The 18,306-nt window shown below is 33.5% G+C and overlaps 1 protein-coding gene across 1 annotated transcript in view; it reads right to left on the bottom strand.

Annotated features, from left to right (window-relative positions):
* LOC141561969 (opsin-3-like) overlaps nucleotides 1–18,306 on the bottom strand; it is a 198,127-nt gene that overhangs the window by 17,773 nt on the left and 162,048 nt on the right. Inside the window, exon 3 of the mRNA XM_074302013.1 lies at nucleotides 9,093–9,326. Within this exon, the coding sequence (XP_074158114.1) occupies nucleotides 9,093–9,326 (234 nt within the window). The remainder of the gene's footprint in view (nucleotides 1–9,092; nucleotides 9,327–18,306) is intronic.

Raw genomic sequence — 18,306 nt, forward strand, 5'->3', positions numbered from 1 at the left:
AAAATATATAGACCTGGAAAATAGATCTAGGAGAGATAATCTGAGGATCATTGGACTTCCCGAAAACTATAATCAAAAAAAGAGCCTAGATTCTATTTTACAGGAAATCATCAAAGAGAACTGTCTAGAGATAATAGAAACAGAAGGGAAAATAGGCATTGAAAGAATTTATCGAACACCTTCTGAAAAAGACCCTAAAAAAAGAACTTCACAGAACATTGTGGCTAAGCTGCAGAACTATCAAACAAAGGAAAAAAAATATTGCAAGCAGTGAGAAAAAAACAATTCAAATATCAAGGTGCCACAATAAGGGTCACTCAATATCTGGCTGCCTCCACATTAAAGGATCAAAGGGCCTGCAACCTGATATTCAAAAAGGCAAAATAACTAGGAATGCAACCAAGAATAAAATACCCAGCTAAGTTTAGCATTTTCTTCCATGGAAGAAAATGGACATTTAATGAAACAGAGGAATTCAATTTGTTTCTAAGAGAAAAAACAGGCTTAAACAAAAAATTTGATGTACATCCACAAGGCTCAAAAGAATCAGAAAAAGGTAAAAAGAATTCTTGAGAACTATATCTCTGTTATGGCTATACAGAAAGTCCACATGGATAATTTGATTTTACTGATATAACATAAAAAAGGGAAGTAGTAAAGGGAAGGGGGTAGTATCAGAAAAAGGGAAAGGAGAGATAAAAAGAGGGAAACTACATCCCAGGAAGAGACATAGAAAATTTACCACATCTGAGGGAATTTAGAGAGGGGGAGAAACAATGTGTGAATCTTAGTCTCATCAGAGTAGGCTCAAAAAGTAAATAATTGACATTTTTTAAAGAAAATTCTCTCTCACCTCATTATAAGGGGGGAGAGGAAAAAGGAAAAGGAAAAGAGGAATAAGGGAAGGGTACAAGAAAGGGGAAGAGACTTAAAAGGGGGGGAGGGATACTAAAAAGGGAGGGTTACATGTAACAAGTGGGTCCATAAATTCAATACAGGGGGAGGAGTTCAGGGGGAACAAGGGGGAAAAAAGCATAATCTGGGGATAATATGATGGCAGGAAATACAGAATTAGTAATTTTAACTGTAAATGTGAATGGGATGAACTCTCCCATTAAACAGAGGCAAATAGCAGACTGGATCAAAAGTCAGAACACTTCAATATGTTGTTTACAGGAAACACATTTAAAGCAGGGAGATACATACAGAGTAAAGGTAAAAGGTTGGAGCAGAATCTATTATGCTTCAGGTGAAGCCAAAAAAGCAGAGGTAGCCATCCTTATCTCAGATCAAGCAAAAGCAGAAATTAATCTAATTAAAAGAGATAAGGAAGGAAATTACATCCTGCTAAAAGGTAGCATAGACAATGAAGCCATATCAATACTAAACATATTTGCACCAACTGGTATAGCATCTAACTTCCTAAAGGAGAAGTTAAGAGAGTTGCAAGAAGAAATAGACAGCAAAACTATAATAGTGGGAGATCTCAACTTTGCAGCCTCAGAATTAGATAAATCAAACCACAAAACAAATAAGAAAGAAATTAAAGAGGTAAATAGAACATTAGAAAAACTAGGTATGATAGATCTTTGGAGAAAAACTGAATGGTGATAAAAAGGAATATACTTTTTTTCTCAGCAGTTCATGGAACCTATATAAAAATTGACCATATATTGGGATATAAGGATCTCAAAATTAAATGCAGGAAGGCAGAAATAATAAATGTCTTCTTCTCAGATCACAATGCAATAAAAACTACATTCTATAAGAAGTTAGGGATAAATAGACCAAAAAGTAATTGGAAACTAAATAATCTCATCTTAAAGAATGACTGGGTGAAACAGCAAATTATAGACACAATTAATAATTTCACTCAAGATAATGACAATGATGAGACATCATACCAAAATTTGTGGGATGCAGCTAAAGTGATAATTAGGGGAAATTTTATATCTTTAGAGGCTTACTTGAATAAAATAGAGAAAGAGAAGATCAATGATTTGGGCCTGCAATTTAAAAAGCTAGAAAAATACCAAATTAAAAACCCCCAACCAAAAACTAGACTTGAAATTCTAAAATTAAAAAGAGAAATCAATAATATTGAAAGTTAAAAAAAACTATTGAATTAATAAATAAAACTAAGAGTTGGTTTTATGAAAAAGCTAATAAAATAGATAAACCTTTGGTGAATCTGATCAGAAAAAGGAAAGAGGAAAATCAAATTGTTAGTCTTAAAAATGAAAAGGGGGATCTTTCCACTAATGAAGAGGAAATTAGAGAAATAATAAGGAGCTATTTTGCCCAACTTTATGCCAATAACTTTGATAACTTAAGTGAATATATTTAAGACCATCAGTAAGCATAATATGTAATGGAGACAAACTGAAACCTTTTCCAGTAAGATCAGGAGTGAAACAAGGTTGCCCACTATCACCATTACTATTCATTATTGCATTAGAAATGCTAGCCTTGACAATAAGAGTCGAGAAAGAGATTAAAGGAATAAGAGTAGGTAATGAGGAAATCAAACTCTCACTCTTTGCAGATGACATGATGGTATACTTAGAGAACCCCAAAGACTCTGCTAAAAAGCTATTAGAAATAATTCAGAATTTTAGCAAAGTTGCAGGATACATCACCAACAAAATGCAACAGCAAGAAATACAAAGAGAAATTCTATTCAAAACAAATATCTAGAGTATAAAATATTTGGGAATCCATCTACCAAAGAAAAGTCAGGAATTATATGAGCAAAATTAGAAAACACTTGCCACAAAAATAAAATCAGATTTAAATAATTGGAAAGACATTCAGTGCTCGTGGATAGGCCAAGCAAATATAATAAAGATGACAATACTCCCCAAACTAATCTATTTATTTAGTGCTATACCAATCAGACTCCCAAGAAACTGTTTTAATGACCTAGAAAAATAACAACAAAATTCATATGGAAGAATAAGAGGTCAAGAATTTCAAGGGAATTAATGAAAAAAAAAAAAGTCAGATGAAGGTGGTCTAGCTGTTCCTGATCTAGAACTATATTATAAAGCAGCAGTCACCAAAATCATTTGGTATTGGTTAAGAAATTGTCTAGGTGTACAGTGGAATAGGATAGGTACACAGGACAAAATAGAGTACAACTATAGCAATCTAGTGTTTGACAAACTCAAAGACACCAACTTTTGGGATAAGAATTCATTATTTGAAAAACGTTGGGAAAACTGGAAATTAATATGGCAGAAATTAGATAGGAACCCACACTTAACACCATATAGCAAGATAAGATCAAAATGGGTCCATGATTTAGGCATAAAGAATGAGATCATAAATAGACTAGAGGAACAGAGAATAGTCTACCTCTCAGACTTGTGGAGGAGGAAGGAATTAATGACCAAAGGAGAACTAGAGATCATTATTGATCACAAAATAGAAGATTTTGATTACATCAAACTAAAAAGCTTTTGTACAAACAAAACTAATGCAAACAAGATTAGAAGGGAAGAAACAAATTGGGAAAATATTTTTACAGTTAAAGGTTCTGATAAAGGCCTCATTTCCAAAATATATAGAGAATTGACTCTAATTTATAAGAAATCAAGCCATTCTCCAATTGATAAATGGTCAAAGGATATGAACAAACAATTTTCAGATGATGAAATTGAAACTATTTCCACTCATATGAAAGAGTGTTCCAAATCACTACTGATCAGAGAAATGCAAATTAATACACCAATGGTTGTGAGATCCTTCGTATTCCTATCTGTGTATGATTTCATATAAATTGCATCCCTTTCCTGTATTCCTACAAAAAATCCATAAACACTTAAGAGGTATTGGTCTAATAATCCACATAGGAAAATCCAAATGAACAAAGAATAATTTTTATCTAGACTTTGGCATTCATCTGTATAGACATAATTAATCTGTAAGTTCATATAACTTGGGTAGGCACAATAGATGGATAATGAAATAAGTCCAGAATCAGAGAATTTGAAGTATCCAAATTGTATGTGAGCCAACTTGCAATGAAGAGAGGTAGAGTCAGCTTAAGTAGAATATAGCATATTATTAATGATGATTTACGTATGATTAAATGATTAGAAGGAGGTACAGCAGTAATAAAATAAGGGGGAAAATATTAAATCGGAAGTGCTTCACTGATACTATGAAATAGTGAAAAATAAAAATACAAACAAATCTAGAGGAAAGCCACCAGTGATTGGGTAGATATCCTACAGAGGATTGGTGACATTATGGCTACTAGAATTACAGAAGCTAGAGGATAGAGGAATAAACTCCTCCTGAACCCTTCCTTTATAGAGAGTCCAGATTAGAATTTTTCAAATTATTTTCCGTTTTCAACAGCATCTTTGTTGGTTTCAACATGTCCTTGTAACAAATATCCCTTGATATCCCTCCCCACAAAAAAGGTTTTTTGGCTTCTTTTTTTCATGTTGTCTTTCCCTAGTCCTTAAGAAAAGGGACATTTTTTCCCTTTTTCTTATTTATATTTTATATATATTTATATTTGCATGACATATAAATATCTTATTTATAGCTTATTTAGATCACCTATTTATTATTTATATTCTTAGCATAATACCTGGCACATTTAATAAATGTTATTGAATTGAATTGAATTAAGCCATCTTATATGTTGCTTACTCCCTTACTTGTATTACTGTCTCTTAAAATGACTGTTTTTCTCTTTTGCTCCTCTTTTTTCCAGGGTAATTTCCAGGGTAGTTTATGGGTTTTAACCTATTTTGAATTATAGATCAATGACTTTCCAGTAAAGTTTGTGGACTTTTTCTTAGAATTTTTTAAATGCACAGAACATATAACATTATATTAAAAATCAATAATATTAAAATGAAAATGTCAATTTTTAACAAATTTGCAGATTTTAAAAGTTCTGCTTTATGATATCAAACTTGGCAGTGATATTCTTGTAAGAAAGTATTATCTGATTATTTTTATTTGTTTCTCTTGTACCTTGTACAGTGCTAGACTCATAGTAGGTATTTCTTGATTAATAAATGTGGTGGCATTTTTTCTTTGCTTCCCTTTTTTTTTTTTTTTTTTTTAGTATAAGGCACTTTTAATCATAATTTCAAGACAACAAACAAATAAGACTCCTGGTGTAGCTCATTCCTAGCTAAGATCCCATCATTCTAAAATTTCAAGTGAACATTTTTAACGGGACTTGTCCAATTCTAAAGTCATTGTCTCAGAAGCCAGTGATTGAATACACTTTCACAGAAATTTGCTCTTTTCACTTCTCTGACTCTCTATTACTATGTTTTTACATCTTTTTCAGAAAGGCAAACTCAAGATGAAATGAGAGGATTCAGGCCCACACATCTGCAATTCAGTTTCAGCAAAAAATAATTGTAATGGAGCTAATACCTCTGGATATATTGCTGGAAACCAAGGTTCACCTCTATCATGACAATGTTGACAGAAGCTATCGAGGTGTCAGATGATACCAATATCACTTTGCTGTAAAGAATTTCATATGCCAGCCCTTCCCTTATGAAAAGGTAAACAAAATAGTGTAGGGTAAATCCCAATAGTAGGAGAAACCCTAATACTTTTCAAAAAACCCAGGTCACTTGACCTTGGGAATTATCTAGTCAGTTCTAGAAATGTAACTATTAGGAGTGATGTAGCACAAATTTGGAGAATGTACGTGAAAGAGAGTTGAACCGCATATCTTTATTTCACTAAGCTATCCTTCAAGGATATCCTTCAAAAATCTGGAGTGATATCTTGCACCTGGACTCAAGGAAGCAGCATTTTTTTTTTAGTTTAATGAAAAAAGAAAGGGGCTCATTGCTAAAACCCATTACCAAACTTCCCACTAGTCTATTTAGACATATATCAAGTATGTGTGTTTTTATCATAGAATATGATGGATTTTAATACAGATAATTCCCAACTAGCTGATTGTCCTTCAGTTTGCAAAGAAGATAAACAATGAACTCAGGGAAAGTGAAGCATTCTTTTCCTTCACTTCTGAGACATTATTAATTCAAAAATATATATTTGCTTATTATAACCATGGAACATTCCTCAATTTATTTCTGACCTGTTAATCCATTTCAAGAAAAGAAAAATTTGCTGACAAAAGAAAACCTATAAGGAAGCAAAGAAAAGATGAATTTATGAATACAATGTCTGCTATTACATATGTTTTCTTGAAACAGAAATTTATTATCATATATTTTGAATCCTTCCTAATGTTCAGTTTGGTATATGACACTTTTTTTCTTTTTCTGTTTTTCTTTTTTCAATTTTTTCTTATTTTGCATTTAAATGTTAAAAATACCTTTTTAAAAGAAAATAAAATCTGCTAATGAGATTCTTAAATACATTTAAGATTTAATGATACTTAAATACATTTTAATTGACTCTTTTTTGTGAGAGTTTATATTTCTTAAAGGTTAAATGAACAGGGGTCCAATAAAAGAGCAAATGCTTCTTTCAATACTTGTCAAATAATTTTTGCCTCCACTAGACACTCTTCTCCAATGAATCAACAGAATAGTCATGGTTTGTTTGTTTGTTTTTGTTTGTTTGTTTGTTTGTTTGTTTTCCTAACATGGATATTTGGAAGATCCTAATGATTTCATTTGCCCTACAGTTGTAAAGATCACCTTCAAACTAGTAAAATGACAAAAAAGAAAAATGACAATCTTCGGAGGATCTACAATTAATACTTTTAGCGAAGCTGTGAATTGACCCAGCCATTCTCAAAAATAACTTAAAACTATACCTACAAATTTACTCTATACTTGACCCAGCAACTGAGCCTAACTTCAAAGTGATCAGAGAAAGAAGAAATGTACAAATGTACGAAACGACACATAGCCTTTGCAACAGCAAAAAAAAAAAAAAAATTAGAAACTAAAGGATGTCCATCATCATTTGGGGGATGATAGAATAAATTTTGGTATATGGGTATAAAATAATATTATTCTGCTATAAGAACTAAAAAAAAGAAGTTTCAGAAAAACCTGAGAAGTTAATTAATAGAGTGAAGTCAGTCAAACATTTTAAACAATTACTATGTTCTAGGCATTGGGGTAAGTGCTAGGAAAACCAAAAAGGAAAAAACAAACTAATTTCTATTTTTAAGAAATTCACAATCTTCTGGGGAGATAACATGCTACATGAGTATCTGGATAGAATTCTGCACATGGAATAATGAGAATCAAATTTCAAACCCCACCTTGAACAATTACTGGCTCTGTGACCTTGTGCAAGTAAATTAATCTCTGTTTGACTCAGTTTTCTCAGTTGTAAACTGGGGATAATAATAGCATCTTTCTCACAGAATTGTGAAAATCAAATGAGATAAAGTTCATAAAATATCTAGCACAATGTCCAGCATACAGTAAATGCCATATAAATATTTATTCTCTTGCTCCCTTTTATGTGAACAAATAAGCTATATATAAGAAAAAAATTTAAACAATAAATCAGCAGAGGGAAGGCATTAGAATTAAGAGATATTGAAACGTGTTCCCTATAGGAGATGGGATTTATCTGAGATTTAAAGGAAACTGGTGAAGTTTTTCAGATATGGGGGAAAATTAGTGAACATGCCCAGAATTAGGAGATGGAGTGTCTTGTTTAAGTCACAGCAAAGAGAAAGCCAGATCAAAGAATACATGAAAGCAGTGAGCTGTGGGGTATAAGATGATTAGAAAAGTATGAGGCCCTATGTTTAAAAAATAGGGTGCTTTGAATGTCAAACAGAACATTTTACATTTGATCCTAGAAGTGATAAGGAACCATTAGGGTTTATGTAATGAAGATAATAACATGGTTGGGGATCTGTTAAGTTAGAAAAAAAAATCACACTGCTGGCTGAATGGAGCATAAACTAGAATGAAGAGAAACTTGGGGCAGACAAACCACACAGCACGGAATAGCAATACTCCAGGAATGGGGAGATAAGGGTCTGTATCAAGGTGGTAACAATATTAGAAGAGAGAAAGGCGCGCTTAAGAAATTTTGAAAAATTAAATCATATTAGGGCATGAGTAGTGAAGAGACCTTGTGACCTTGGGCAAGCCAAAAAAGAAAAGAAAATGTGCATTAAAAAAATAACACCTATATTGTAAGTCTGGAGTACTGGGAGGTTGATGGTGGAATAAGCAGAATGCAGAGAATAATTTGTGCAATGCTAACAACATTGGAAAAAGAAATCAATTTAAAAAAACTTAAGAATTTATATTAATACAATGACCAACCTCTATCTCAAAAGACCAACGAAGAAATAGGGTACCCACAACAAAGGGATGACAATAAAAGGACACAATGGAACATGAATGGTTAGGCACAGTCAATATGAAGATTTGTTCTGTTTGATTATGCATGTTTGATAAATTGTTTTAATTTTTGTTTTTCTCAATTTGAGAGAAGAGATTAGCAATAGGGTTGCCAAACTTACTATAGATAGATAGATAGATATAGATAGATATAAATATATAGATATATAGATATGTATATCTATATATCTATATAGATAGATAGATATAGATAGATATACACACATATATATATACACATATAACCATACATATAAATATATGTATATATGCATATACATACCCATATATAAAACATGTAAAAAGAAAGGATTTAATTAAATTACCTTAGTTACTTCTAATTCCAGACTGATTATTTTCTGATTATTAGACAATTTTTGGAGCTTCTTCTGGTTGTAAAATTCAATGATTCTGAAAATTTCTATGAAGCTAACTCTTAAATCTGAGGAGGAAACACTGGTCCAAGGAAATCAATTGTGCTGTTCTATGTTTCATGGAAATGATCATAAACTGACTCTTCACTCACCTGAAAATATCTAATTAAGGTTAAGGTAGCCATGGGTGTACTCCCAAATTTATGTCATGCAAACTTACAAGCTTGATGATTTCTGCTATTTTATTGTCACCATATTTCCATGGGCTTGGCAAAAATGGTATATACAAGGAATAAATCTTAGATATTTAATAGCCATGCAGTTAAGACATTTTGACATGCCCATTTGAATTTAAAGAAGGAATTACTTTAAGCTTTACCTGTTTGTTCATAAGTATATAGATGATCGGGTTGCATACAGTGCTGCTCTTTGCCAAAATTGATGGTACAATATTGGCCACTGGTGACACCACGCCTGGGGGGCCAAATGTAGCAACTAGTGCAATCAATCCATATGGTACCCAGCAAATCAGGTAGCATATGACAGCTGTGACGACCATGAAGAGGACATGATATTCTCTTTTCCGAGCTGCAGTCTTCCTGATTTTCCCAACCTGGGTGAGGAAAAGAAAATTATTTCATAACAACCTGATTAGAGGAAAACATTAAAAATTTTAAAAAGATATAGTATGGGTATTTATGAATAAAAGATTTTAGAAGTTTTTAATTAACAGAAGCAATCAATTCAGTAAAGCTAATTCTACTTTCTCTAAAAATCCCAATGAGAGTGTGCTTTTTTGTGAAATTACAGTGGAAAAATAATGTTCATTAAAAGTGGTATTTAGATGGAATGCTCTAAAACCATGATGAGTGAATACTTCTTTTCTTGTGTTTTGCAATATCTAATTTGAACTTTGAAAAGGATATTATCTTTCTTAAAATACAGTTATTGTTTTATTTAAAACATTTAATGACAAATTTAGGACCATTGACTCAAAGTAAAAGACTATTATTTCAATTCTTATAGAATCCCATATGCTTTCCAAAAAAATTGAATCAATCTAAAACTCTATTAACAATGTGATATCATGGCTTATTTGCTACAAATTCAACAACATTTAATTTTTATCATCTTTTATAATCTTTGAGAATGATGATTGCACCTATTATTTATTACCTTCACTTAAAATCTTCATTTCTCTGAAATTATGAACGTTTTTTCATGTGGTCATTGAATTATATTTTTCAAAAATTGATTATCCATATTCTTAAATTATCCTCCTCCTCCTCCTCCTCCTCCTCCTCCCTCCTCCTCCTCCTCCTCCTCCTCCTCCTCCTCCTCCTCCTCCTCCTCCTCTTCTTCTTCTTCTTCTTCTTCTTCTTCTTCTTCTTCTTCTTCTTCTTCTTCTTCTTCTTCTTCTTCTTCTTCTTCTTCTTCTTCTTCTTCTTCTTCTTCTTCTTCTTCTTCTTCTTCTTCTTCTTCTTCTTCTTCTTCTTCTTCTTCTTCTTCTTCTTCTTCTTCTTCTCTCTCTCTCTCTCTCTCTCTGTCTCTCTCTGTCTCTCTCTCTGTCTCTCTCTCTCTCTCTCTCTCTCTCTCTCTCTCTCTCTCTCTCTCTCTCTCTCTCTCTCTCTCTCCCCACACGAATCTTAATCTGCATTTTTACTGTGAAATAAAAATTGGTAAACAATTCATCTGTTTTCTTTTATAGTTTACTATATCAAAACTCCCTTTTTTCTCCACTTTCAATGCCAGAACTTCTCATCTCCTTCAGGCTAGAACTATATATAGGGGCCTAATCATGCACTCATCCTATTACTGATTGGCACAGAAATTTGACCTGCTGTGTTTCCCACCTGATCTGATTCATCCCTCCTTAGGCAATGTGGTGATCCCCATTTCCTGAAGCTCACCATATTGCTGTCAAATTTAATACAGATATCTAATTAACATTGCCCACCGGCACCTCAGAACTCCCTCGATCAAGAGATCAACGTTCCCAGGAGCTGGAATGTGTGTCACCATATCTAGATCAAACTACTTTTTGAGAGATGTATATAGCTGTTTATTTTTTCTTTCAAAATGATTATAGTCAAGAACACTTCAATAAAACCAATAAAATATCACCTAAAATATGAAGTGCTTGTTATATTTTTTCACTAAATAAGTAATTACTTAACATAATCTAAAAGCAGAATCCTCTCCTTTTTAGAAATATTTTCTATTAATTAGGAATGACATCTGTCATCAATTTGCAGTAAGGAACTATATAAATTCATAGTCATCTCTAAGGTGACTTTGGTGAAACCTCTTAAATCTATACTTCCTTATCTGAAAAATGAAAGTATAGATATTATTTTTTATTCCAGTCCAGCTTTAAAAATATATTTAGTATAATTTCTCTTCATATAATTATTTGACAATGTATTATATCCTAAACAAATGAATCCCAGTCCTTTTAGTACTTAAAGAAGAATTCCCTCTAGAACATCAACTAGCATCTTTTGAAAAGTGGTCTCCATACCCAGTTTCAAGAGGAAATTCATGTGGAATAATGGAAGGGCTGATGCACTTAAAGTTGAGTAATCTGGATTTAAATTTCAGCTTTTTACATGTGCAATCTCTGCTTCCTGATTTATAAAATGGTACTTCATATTTGATTTCTCAAGGATTCATTCCAGTTTTAAATATATAATCCTATTACCCACAGCAATTAGGAATTCACTAATTTCTGATGTTGTCATCTCCATTTTTGGACTATTTCATTTAAGCAGTTTTTCTCACATTAAGATAAGATTATTATCTTCTGTGCTTCCACTCTCTCTTTTAGTTCTGTCCTTAGACCAAGTAGAAAAAGTTGAATCCTTCTTTCATATAACAGACCTTGAAACACTTGAAGATAATTCTCATTTCTTGAGTTCTTCCTTCTCAAGCAATGATCCCCCCCTCCCAGTTTCTTCTACTGATTCTTCTTTTGAGCTTTGACATGGAATACAGTTCTCCCTACTCTAATTACTTATCTTGTGCATGAATTTTCTCAGTGAATATTCTGATTAAAATGAGTTGCCTTAAATTTAATGCAATGTTTTTTAAATATGATCTAACTATGGTAAAGTATAGGAACTATTGCCTTCCCCATATTATAGTTATATTACATTCAATCCTAAGACTTTGTTCATATCTCAATTTATATTTTATATTTGCTCAAAATATTGTAAACTTCTTTTGGGATCCTATTTCCAATTTCAAACTACCTCCACTTTCTGTCATCTATAAAGCTAACTAGAATCCCATCTATGACACAACCAAAGTCGCACCTAAAATGAATGTCAGGTTCAGCATTTTAACCTCAAACAATTAGACAAGATTTCTTGTTTCTAAAATGTACTAAATATCACACAGCATACACACACACACAAAAGTAGATGTTTTTCTGCTCCTCCATAAGATTGAGGGTCAAAATAGGGTTAGAACTAGAGCTCTCAATTTCCTTGTGTCAACTAATGGCATTCATTTCTGATTTCTTTACATATTAATAAAAGACAAGAATATAAAAATCTTCCCACAGATACTAATTAGAGGAATATAAACATTCACAGAGGAAGTGCCTCATTCATAGTGGCCAGAACATCAGGAACACCTGTGTTTACATCCTATCTTTGACACATCCTGGTTATGTTACCTTAGATAAATTATTAAACCTCTCAGTGATCCAGGTACTTCTCTTACACTATAAATTGCAGAACATAGTTCATTAGGAGAAGGAGTCTCCTAAGATGTAATTTTCCTATATGGACTTGCTATTGAATTACTAATTGTAGAAGTCTACTTGAGGTACAATACTAATCCCTAATAAAGATAGCTTTAGGATAATGATCTTTGTGTATGTCATAAATTTTTATATTTTCATTACATTCATCTACAGAATCAAGAGTTTTTCAAGTTGCTCTCAGAGGCTCCATATATTTTAATATTACCTCAAAATACAATTAGACATTTTGTAATATTCTCCCTTTCAGTCACCAAGTTATAGGGTTCTGCCCCCAAAATACACTGTTGGCTTTAATTGCCCCACCACTATATTTGGTTTTCCCATTTATAAAATGCAATGCCTATAATCCAACTATCCAATCCTACCATTCAAGAAAATGGGCTTTATTTGAAAAGAACCTTTTTTGTTTAGCAACCTCATAAACATTTACTGTTATTATGTGAAAAGGGAGGGAATGTTACAATCAGAACATATCCTTATATATTTGATCACAGACTGGGTGTGTTGCTGTTGGGGATGTTTGCTTCCAAGTGGACCATATAATCGGGCTGCATCATTCTGGATAAACACTTCAAGTATCTAAAGTGTAATCTCTCAAGGATGATGGCACATTATAGGGAAATTGTAATGGGTGTGAAGAATTCATAGGAGCCTGCCACGCACAATTTAACTAAACAATTTGCCAGTCGTGGCTTTTAAAGGGGCATTTTTAACACCTTCATAAAGCAACAACATAAAAGACTGAACAATCAAAGTTCTATTCCAAGGAGGTTTCTAGCACTCACAATAAAATCCCAGAAAGAAATATACATGCCCTGAGTTAGTATAATACAAAACTAGGATAAAAGCTTGAGTATCTCTTGGACTATTCTGCTACTAAATGAATCTTAATATGTCAGAATAGGAAGAGATCTTTGAGATCACCTAGCCAGAGAATTTTAACCTTTTTTTATGCCATGAACTCCAATGGCAGTCTGGAAAAGCCCATAGACCCTTTTCTCAGAATAATATTTTAATGAATAAAATGAAATGCATAGGCCATTATATTAAAATGTAGCTAGCAAAATATATTATTAAAGTTCACAGACAGCAAGTAAGGAACACCTGATCTAATCCAAAATTCCTCATTCTGCAAATGAGGAAACCAAGGTTCAATAACTATTAAGTGACTTGACCAAAGTAATTTTATTTGTAAATGACAGAGATATGACCAAAATCCAGTTCTCTTCTCCCCAATCCTACACTCATAATACAAAGGAGTATTTTCCAAACTTCACTTCACAGAATCCTAGAGTTCTTTTCATGGGAAAATATTGATACTAGGAATATATTCTTTTAAAATATTATTTTAGAACTATAAATATTAAATATAAATATATATATGCATATACATATATACATGTATGTATATGGCATTTTTTGTTCCAAAATTTCTTGTGGCCTCCTCTTTTAGAGAAGAAAGTTGTGAGGAAAAAGATTCCATACCTGAAGATTCGCTAGCTTCCTCCCATGAGTGTTTATGGCTTCTGTCAATGTGTTACAAGCTCAATGTACTCTCTGGCTGAATTAGTTTTAGAAAAGCTGACCTAGTGGATTAGTTTCTTCAGTGACGTAAGAAAAACAAAATGTTTGCTTGGTATCAATTTCAATCTCAAGGTAAGAAAGATGTCCAGTGTAGTACTGGCTATTTAATTATAGACAATTTACATATCTTTTTAGTGTCCCCAATGTAACTTTCTATGAGTAAATTATAAATTAGGTATGCATCCATTAAAAAATTTATATGATCAATTGGAGAATGGCTGAATAAACTGTCGTATATAAATATTATGGAATAGTATTGTTATGTAAGAAATGACTAACAGAATGATTTCAGAAAGGACTGGAGAGACTTACATGAACTGATACTGAGTGAAATGAGTAGGACCAGGAGATAGTCGTATACTTCAACAACAATACTATATGATGATCAATTCTGATGGATGTGGCCATTTTCAACAATGAGATGAACCAAGTCAGTTCTAATAGAGCAGTAATGAACTGAACCAGCTATACCCAGCAAAAGAACTCTGGGAGATGACTATGAACCCCACTACATAGAATTCCCAATCCCTCTATTTTTGTCCACCTGCATTTTGGATTTCCTACACAGGCTAACTGTGTATATATATAATTTATACTTTAACATATTTAGCATGTATTGGTCAACCTGCCATCTGGGGGAGGGGGGAAGGAGGGGAAAAAGTACAACAAAAGGTTGGCAATTGTCAATGTTGTAAAATTACTCATGCATATATCTGGTAAATAAAAACTATTAAATTAAAAAAAATGTGATTGAAAAACAAATATGTTCAGATCCTTGTCCCACAATATAAAATTATAATACTTTTTGCTTCCACTTCTCTTTTCCTTCTGTATCCAGGGTTCCATAAAGACAAAAAACCATAAGATGTAAACCATGTGATGTTTATTAGAGGTTTGAACTTTTAGGTAAGATTGGAGGAAAAAGAGAATAGGTACATAAAATTCTTTGGTAATAAAATTGTGAAACCTTCCACAAGCTATTCCCTTCCCATAGATTTCAATTCTAGTATACAACTGGCTCCAAATCCCACAAGGCTTCCCTAAATGGAGTGTAAAAAGAATGTCTTAATTGAGTTAGAACTGTCCACTCTCATTCAAAGCCTTAATTTGAATATGGTGAAGTATAGTTTTTAAAAAATTAATTATTGTGCTTGAGTTCTTTTCTAAATGCTGAAGTGTGTATAGCGAGTTTTTTTTTTGTTTGTTTGTTTTTTTTTTGTTTTTGTTTTTTTTTGTTTTTTTTTGCAGGGGGAGTATTGTAGGAGAGAGAATGCAACTCATTATCCCATATTAAAGGCAAATTATATCATAGGGTCATTTGTTTAGATGAACATCTAATATTGGAAAGTAATTTCTCACACATTTTTGGATGAAAATAAGGCACCATGATGAATAAGAATTAGACTTGAGTCAGAAAATTGGGAACAGAAAATCAAAAGAGAGATTAATAAAATTAAAAGTAAGAAAACTGTTAAGCTAATAAAAGTAAAAGCTAACAATAAAATAAACTATTGGTTAATTTAATTTTAAAAAGAAATAAGAAGGGACTTCCGGCCAAGATGGCGGCGTGGAGGCAGACAGTTGCTTGAGCTCCTCGTTTTCTCTCAAAACTTACTTCATGACAAGCCTCAGACTTAATGCTTGACCCAGAAAGAAATCCACAAATAATCACCAAGAGAAGACATCCTTGAAAGTCGCCAGAAAAGGTCTGTGTTTGCTCGGGGGAGGGTCAGTCAGACTGAGTGCAGACTGAGGGCAGGGAAGCCAGAGTGAGACAGGAAGCTCACACAGCTCAGACCAGAGGGGGAGGGGTACGATCTCTGCCGTTTCTGAGAAAAGACTTTCTCCCCAGTGTGGATACTCCATCTTGGCAGCAAGCTAGGAGCAGCAGAGAGGGTGTAAACACCGGAGGTGAAGAGTAAAACCCCAGAAAGCCAGCATCTCTCAGAGCCCGGCCACCCCCAACCCCCACCTGGACTGACTCGGCGAGTTCTCAGAGCCTCAGAGCGCAGACTCAGTACAGTCATCACTGTTCTGTTAGTGGCTCTCTGCTGCCCTACCCCCAGTCTGTAGAGGAAGCCCATTAATACCATCCAGCCCCATCCCCCGCAAAACAGACCAATTGTTTCTCTTATCAATTTATTTTCTTTGATTCCTACTCTGACAAAATGAACAAAAAATTCAAAAGGGCTCTAACCATTGACAGCTTTTGTATGGAGAGAGAGCAGACTTCAAACACTGAGGAGACTAAAAACAGATTGTCCCCAGAGGAATCCCCTAAGGGGGATATGAGCTGCTCCTCAATACAAAAGAATCTCATAGAGGAAATCAAAAAGGCTCTCACAAGAGAGCTGGAAGAGAAATGGGAAAAGGAAAGGGAAGCTTGGCAAGAGAGCCTGGAGAAGTCATCCCATGCATTCAAAGACAGAGTGGATAAAGAAATCAAATCATTGAGAAACAAGATTAGTGAGCTGGAAAAGGTAAACAACTCCAAGGAAAACAGTATTAGTGAGCTGGAAAAAGAAAATAACTCTCTAAAAAATAAAATGGATAAAATGGGAAAAAATTCCATAGAAGATAAAAACTCAATTGGACAATTACAAAGAGATATAAAAAAGTGAGTGACGAAAATACATCATTGAAAGTTAGACTGGAACAAGTAGAAATGAATGACTCAAGGAGAAACCAAGAGGTAGTCAAACAAAACCAGAGAAATGAAACAATTGAAAAGAAGGTCAAGTACCTTACCAGAAAGACAACAGACCTGGAAAACAGATCCAGGAGAGACAATTTGAGAATAATCGGACTCCCTGAAAAATGGGAGGAAAAAAAGAGCTTGGACACTATTTTCGAGGAAATTATCAAAGAGAACTGCCCAGATGTTCTGGAAACAGAGGGTAAAATAGACATTGAAAAAATTCATCAATCACCTACTGAAAGGGACCCTAAAATCAAAACACCAAGAAATAGAGTGGCCAAGTTCAAGAACCAACAGACAAAGGAAAAGATATTGGAAGCTGCTAGAAAAAAGCAATTCAGATATGGAGGATCCACAATAAGGATAACCCAGGATCTAGCAGCATCCACATTAAAAGAACGAAGGGCCTGGAACATGATATTCTGAAAGGCTAAGGAACTTGGTATGCAGCCAAGAATAACTTACCCAGCAAGAATGATCATCGTTTTCCAGGGAAGAAGATGGACATTTAACAAAATAAATGAATTCCATCTATTTTTGATGAAAAAACCAGACCTACATAAAAGGTTTGATCTTCAAATACAGAACTCAAGAGATTTATAAAAAGGTAAAAAGACATCTTGAGAACTATACTTCTGCCAAAAAAAATATGTAAAGAACATATGTACAATTTGTCTTAGAAACCAGAGGTGGAAGGGAAATTATATCATAAAAAAGTGTAAAGTGGTGGTACTACATCTCATGAAGAGGCAAAGGTAACCTATTGTATCTGAGAGAAAGAAAGGAGGGAGATGAACATAGTGTGTATCAATAGACATATTTGATTTATGGTGAAACTTCTTCCACTTCATTGAAAAGTGAAAGGGAAGGAGTAAACTAAGGGGAAAGGAATACAGAAATTTGGAGGAAAAGGGGTAAAATAAAGGGAGGAACTTTAAGGTGGGGAAGGGATCCTAAAAAGGGAGGGCTGTTCACAAGTTTAATACTGGGTAGGAGGCTAAGAGGGAAGGAAAGGAGAAAAGCATAAGCAGGGGTTAATAGGATGGCAAGCAATATAGAATCAGTCCTTCTAACCATAAATGTGAATGGGGCAAACTGCCTCATAAAGAGGAAGTGGTTAGCAGACTGGATTAAAAGTCAGAACCCTACTATATGTTGTTTACAGGAAACACACCTGAAACAGGATGAGACATTCAAACTAAAAGTAAAAGGGTGGAGCAGAATCTATTATGCTTCAGGCAAAACCAAAAAAGCAGGAGTAACCATCCTCATCTCAGATCAAGCAAAAACAAAAATTGATCTAATTAAAAGAGATAAGGAAGGGCATTATATCCTGCTAAAGGGCAGCATCAATAATGAAGCAGTATCAATATTAAACATATATGCAACAAGTGGTGCAGCATCTAAATTCTTAAAAGAGAAATTAAGAGAGCTGCAAGAGGAAATAGATAGCAAAACTATAATAGTGGGAGATCTCAACCTTGCACTCTCAGAATCAGATAAATCAAACCACAAAATAAATAAGAAAGAAGTCAAAGAGGT

Source organism: Sminthopsis crassicaudata, chromosome 3 (assembly GCF_048593235.1).
Source record: "Sminthopsis crassicaudata isolate SCR6 chromosome 3, ASM4859323v1, whole genome shotgun sequence".
In the NCBI taxonomy this organism is placed as follows: domain Eukaryota; kingdom Metazoa; phylum Chordata; class Mammalia; order Dasyuromorphia; family Dasyuridae; genus Sminthopsis; species Sminthopsis crassicaudata.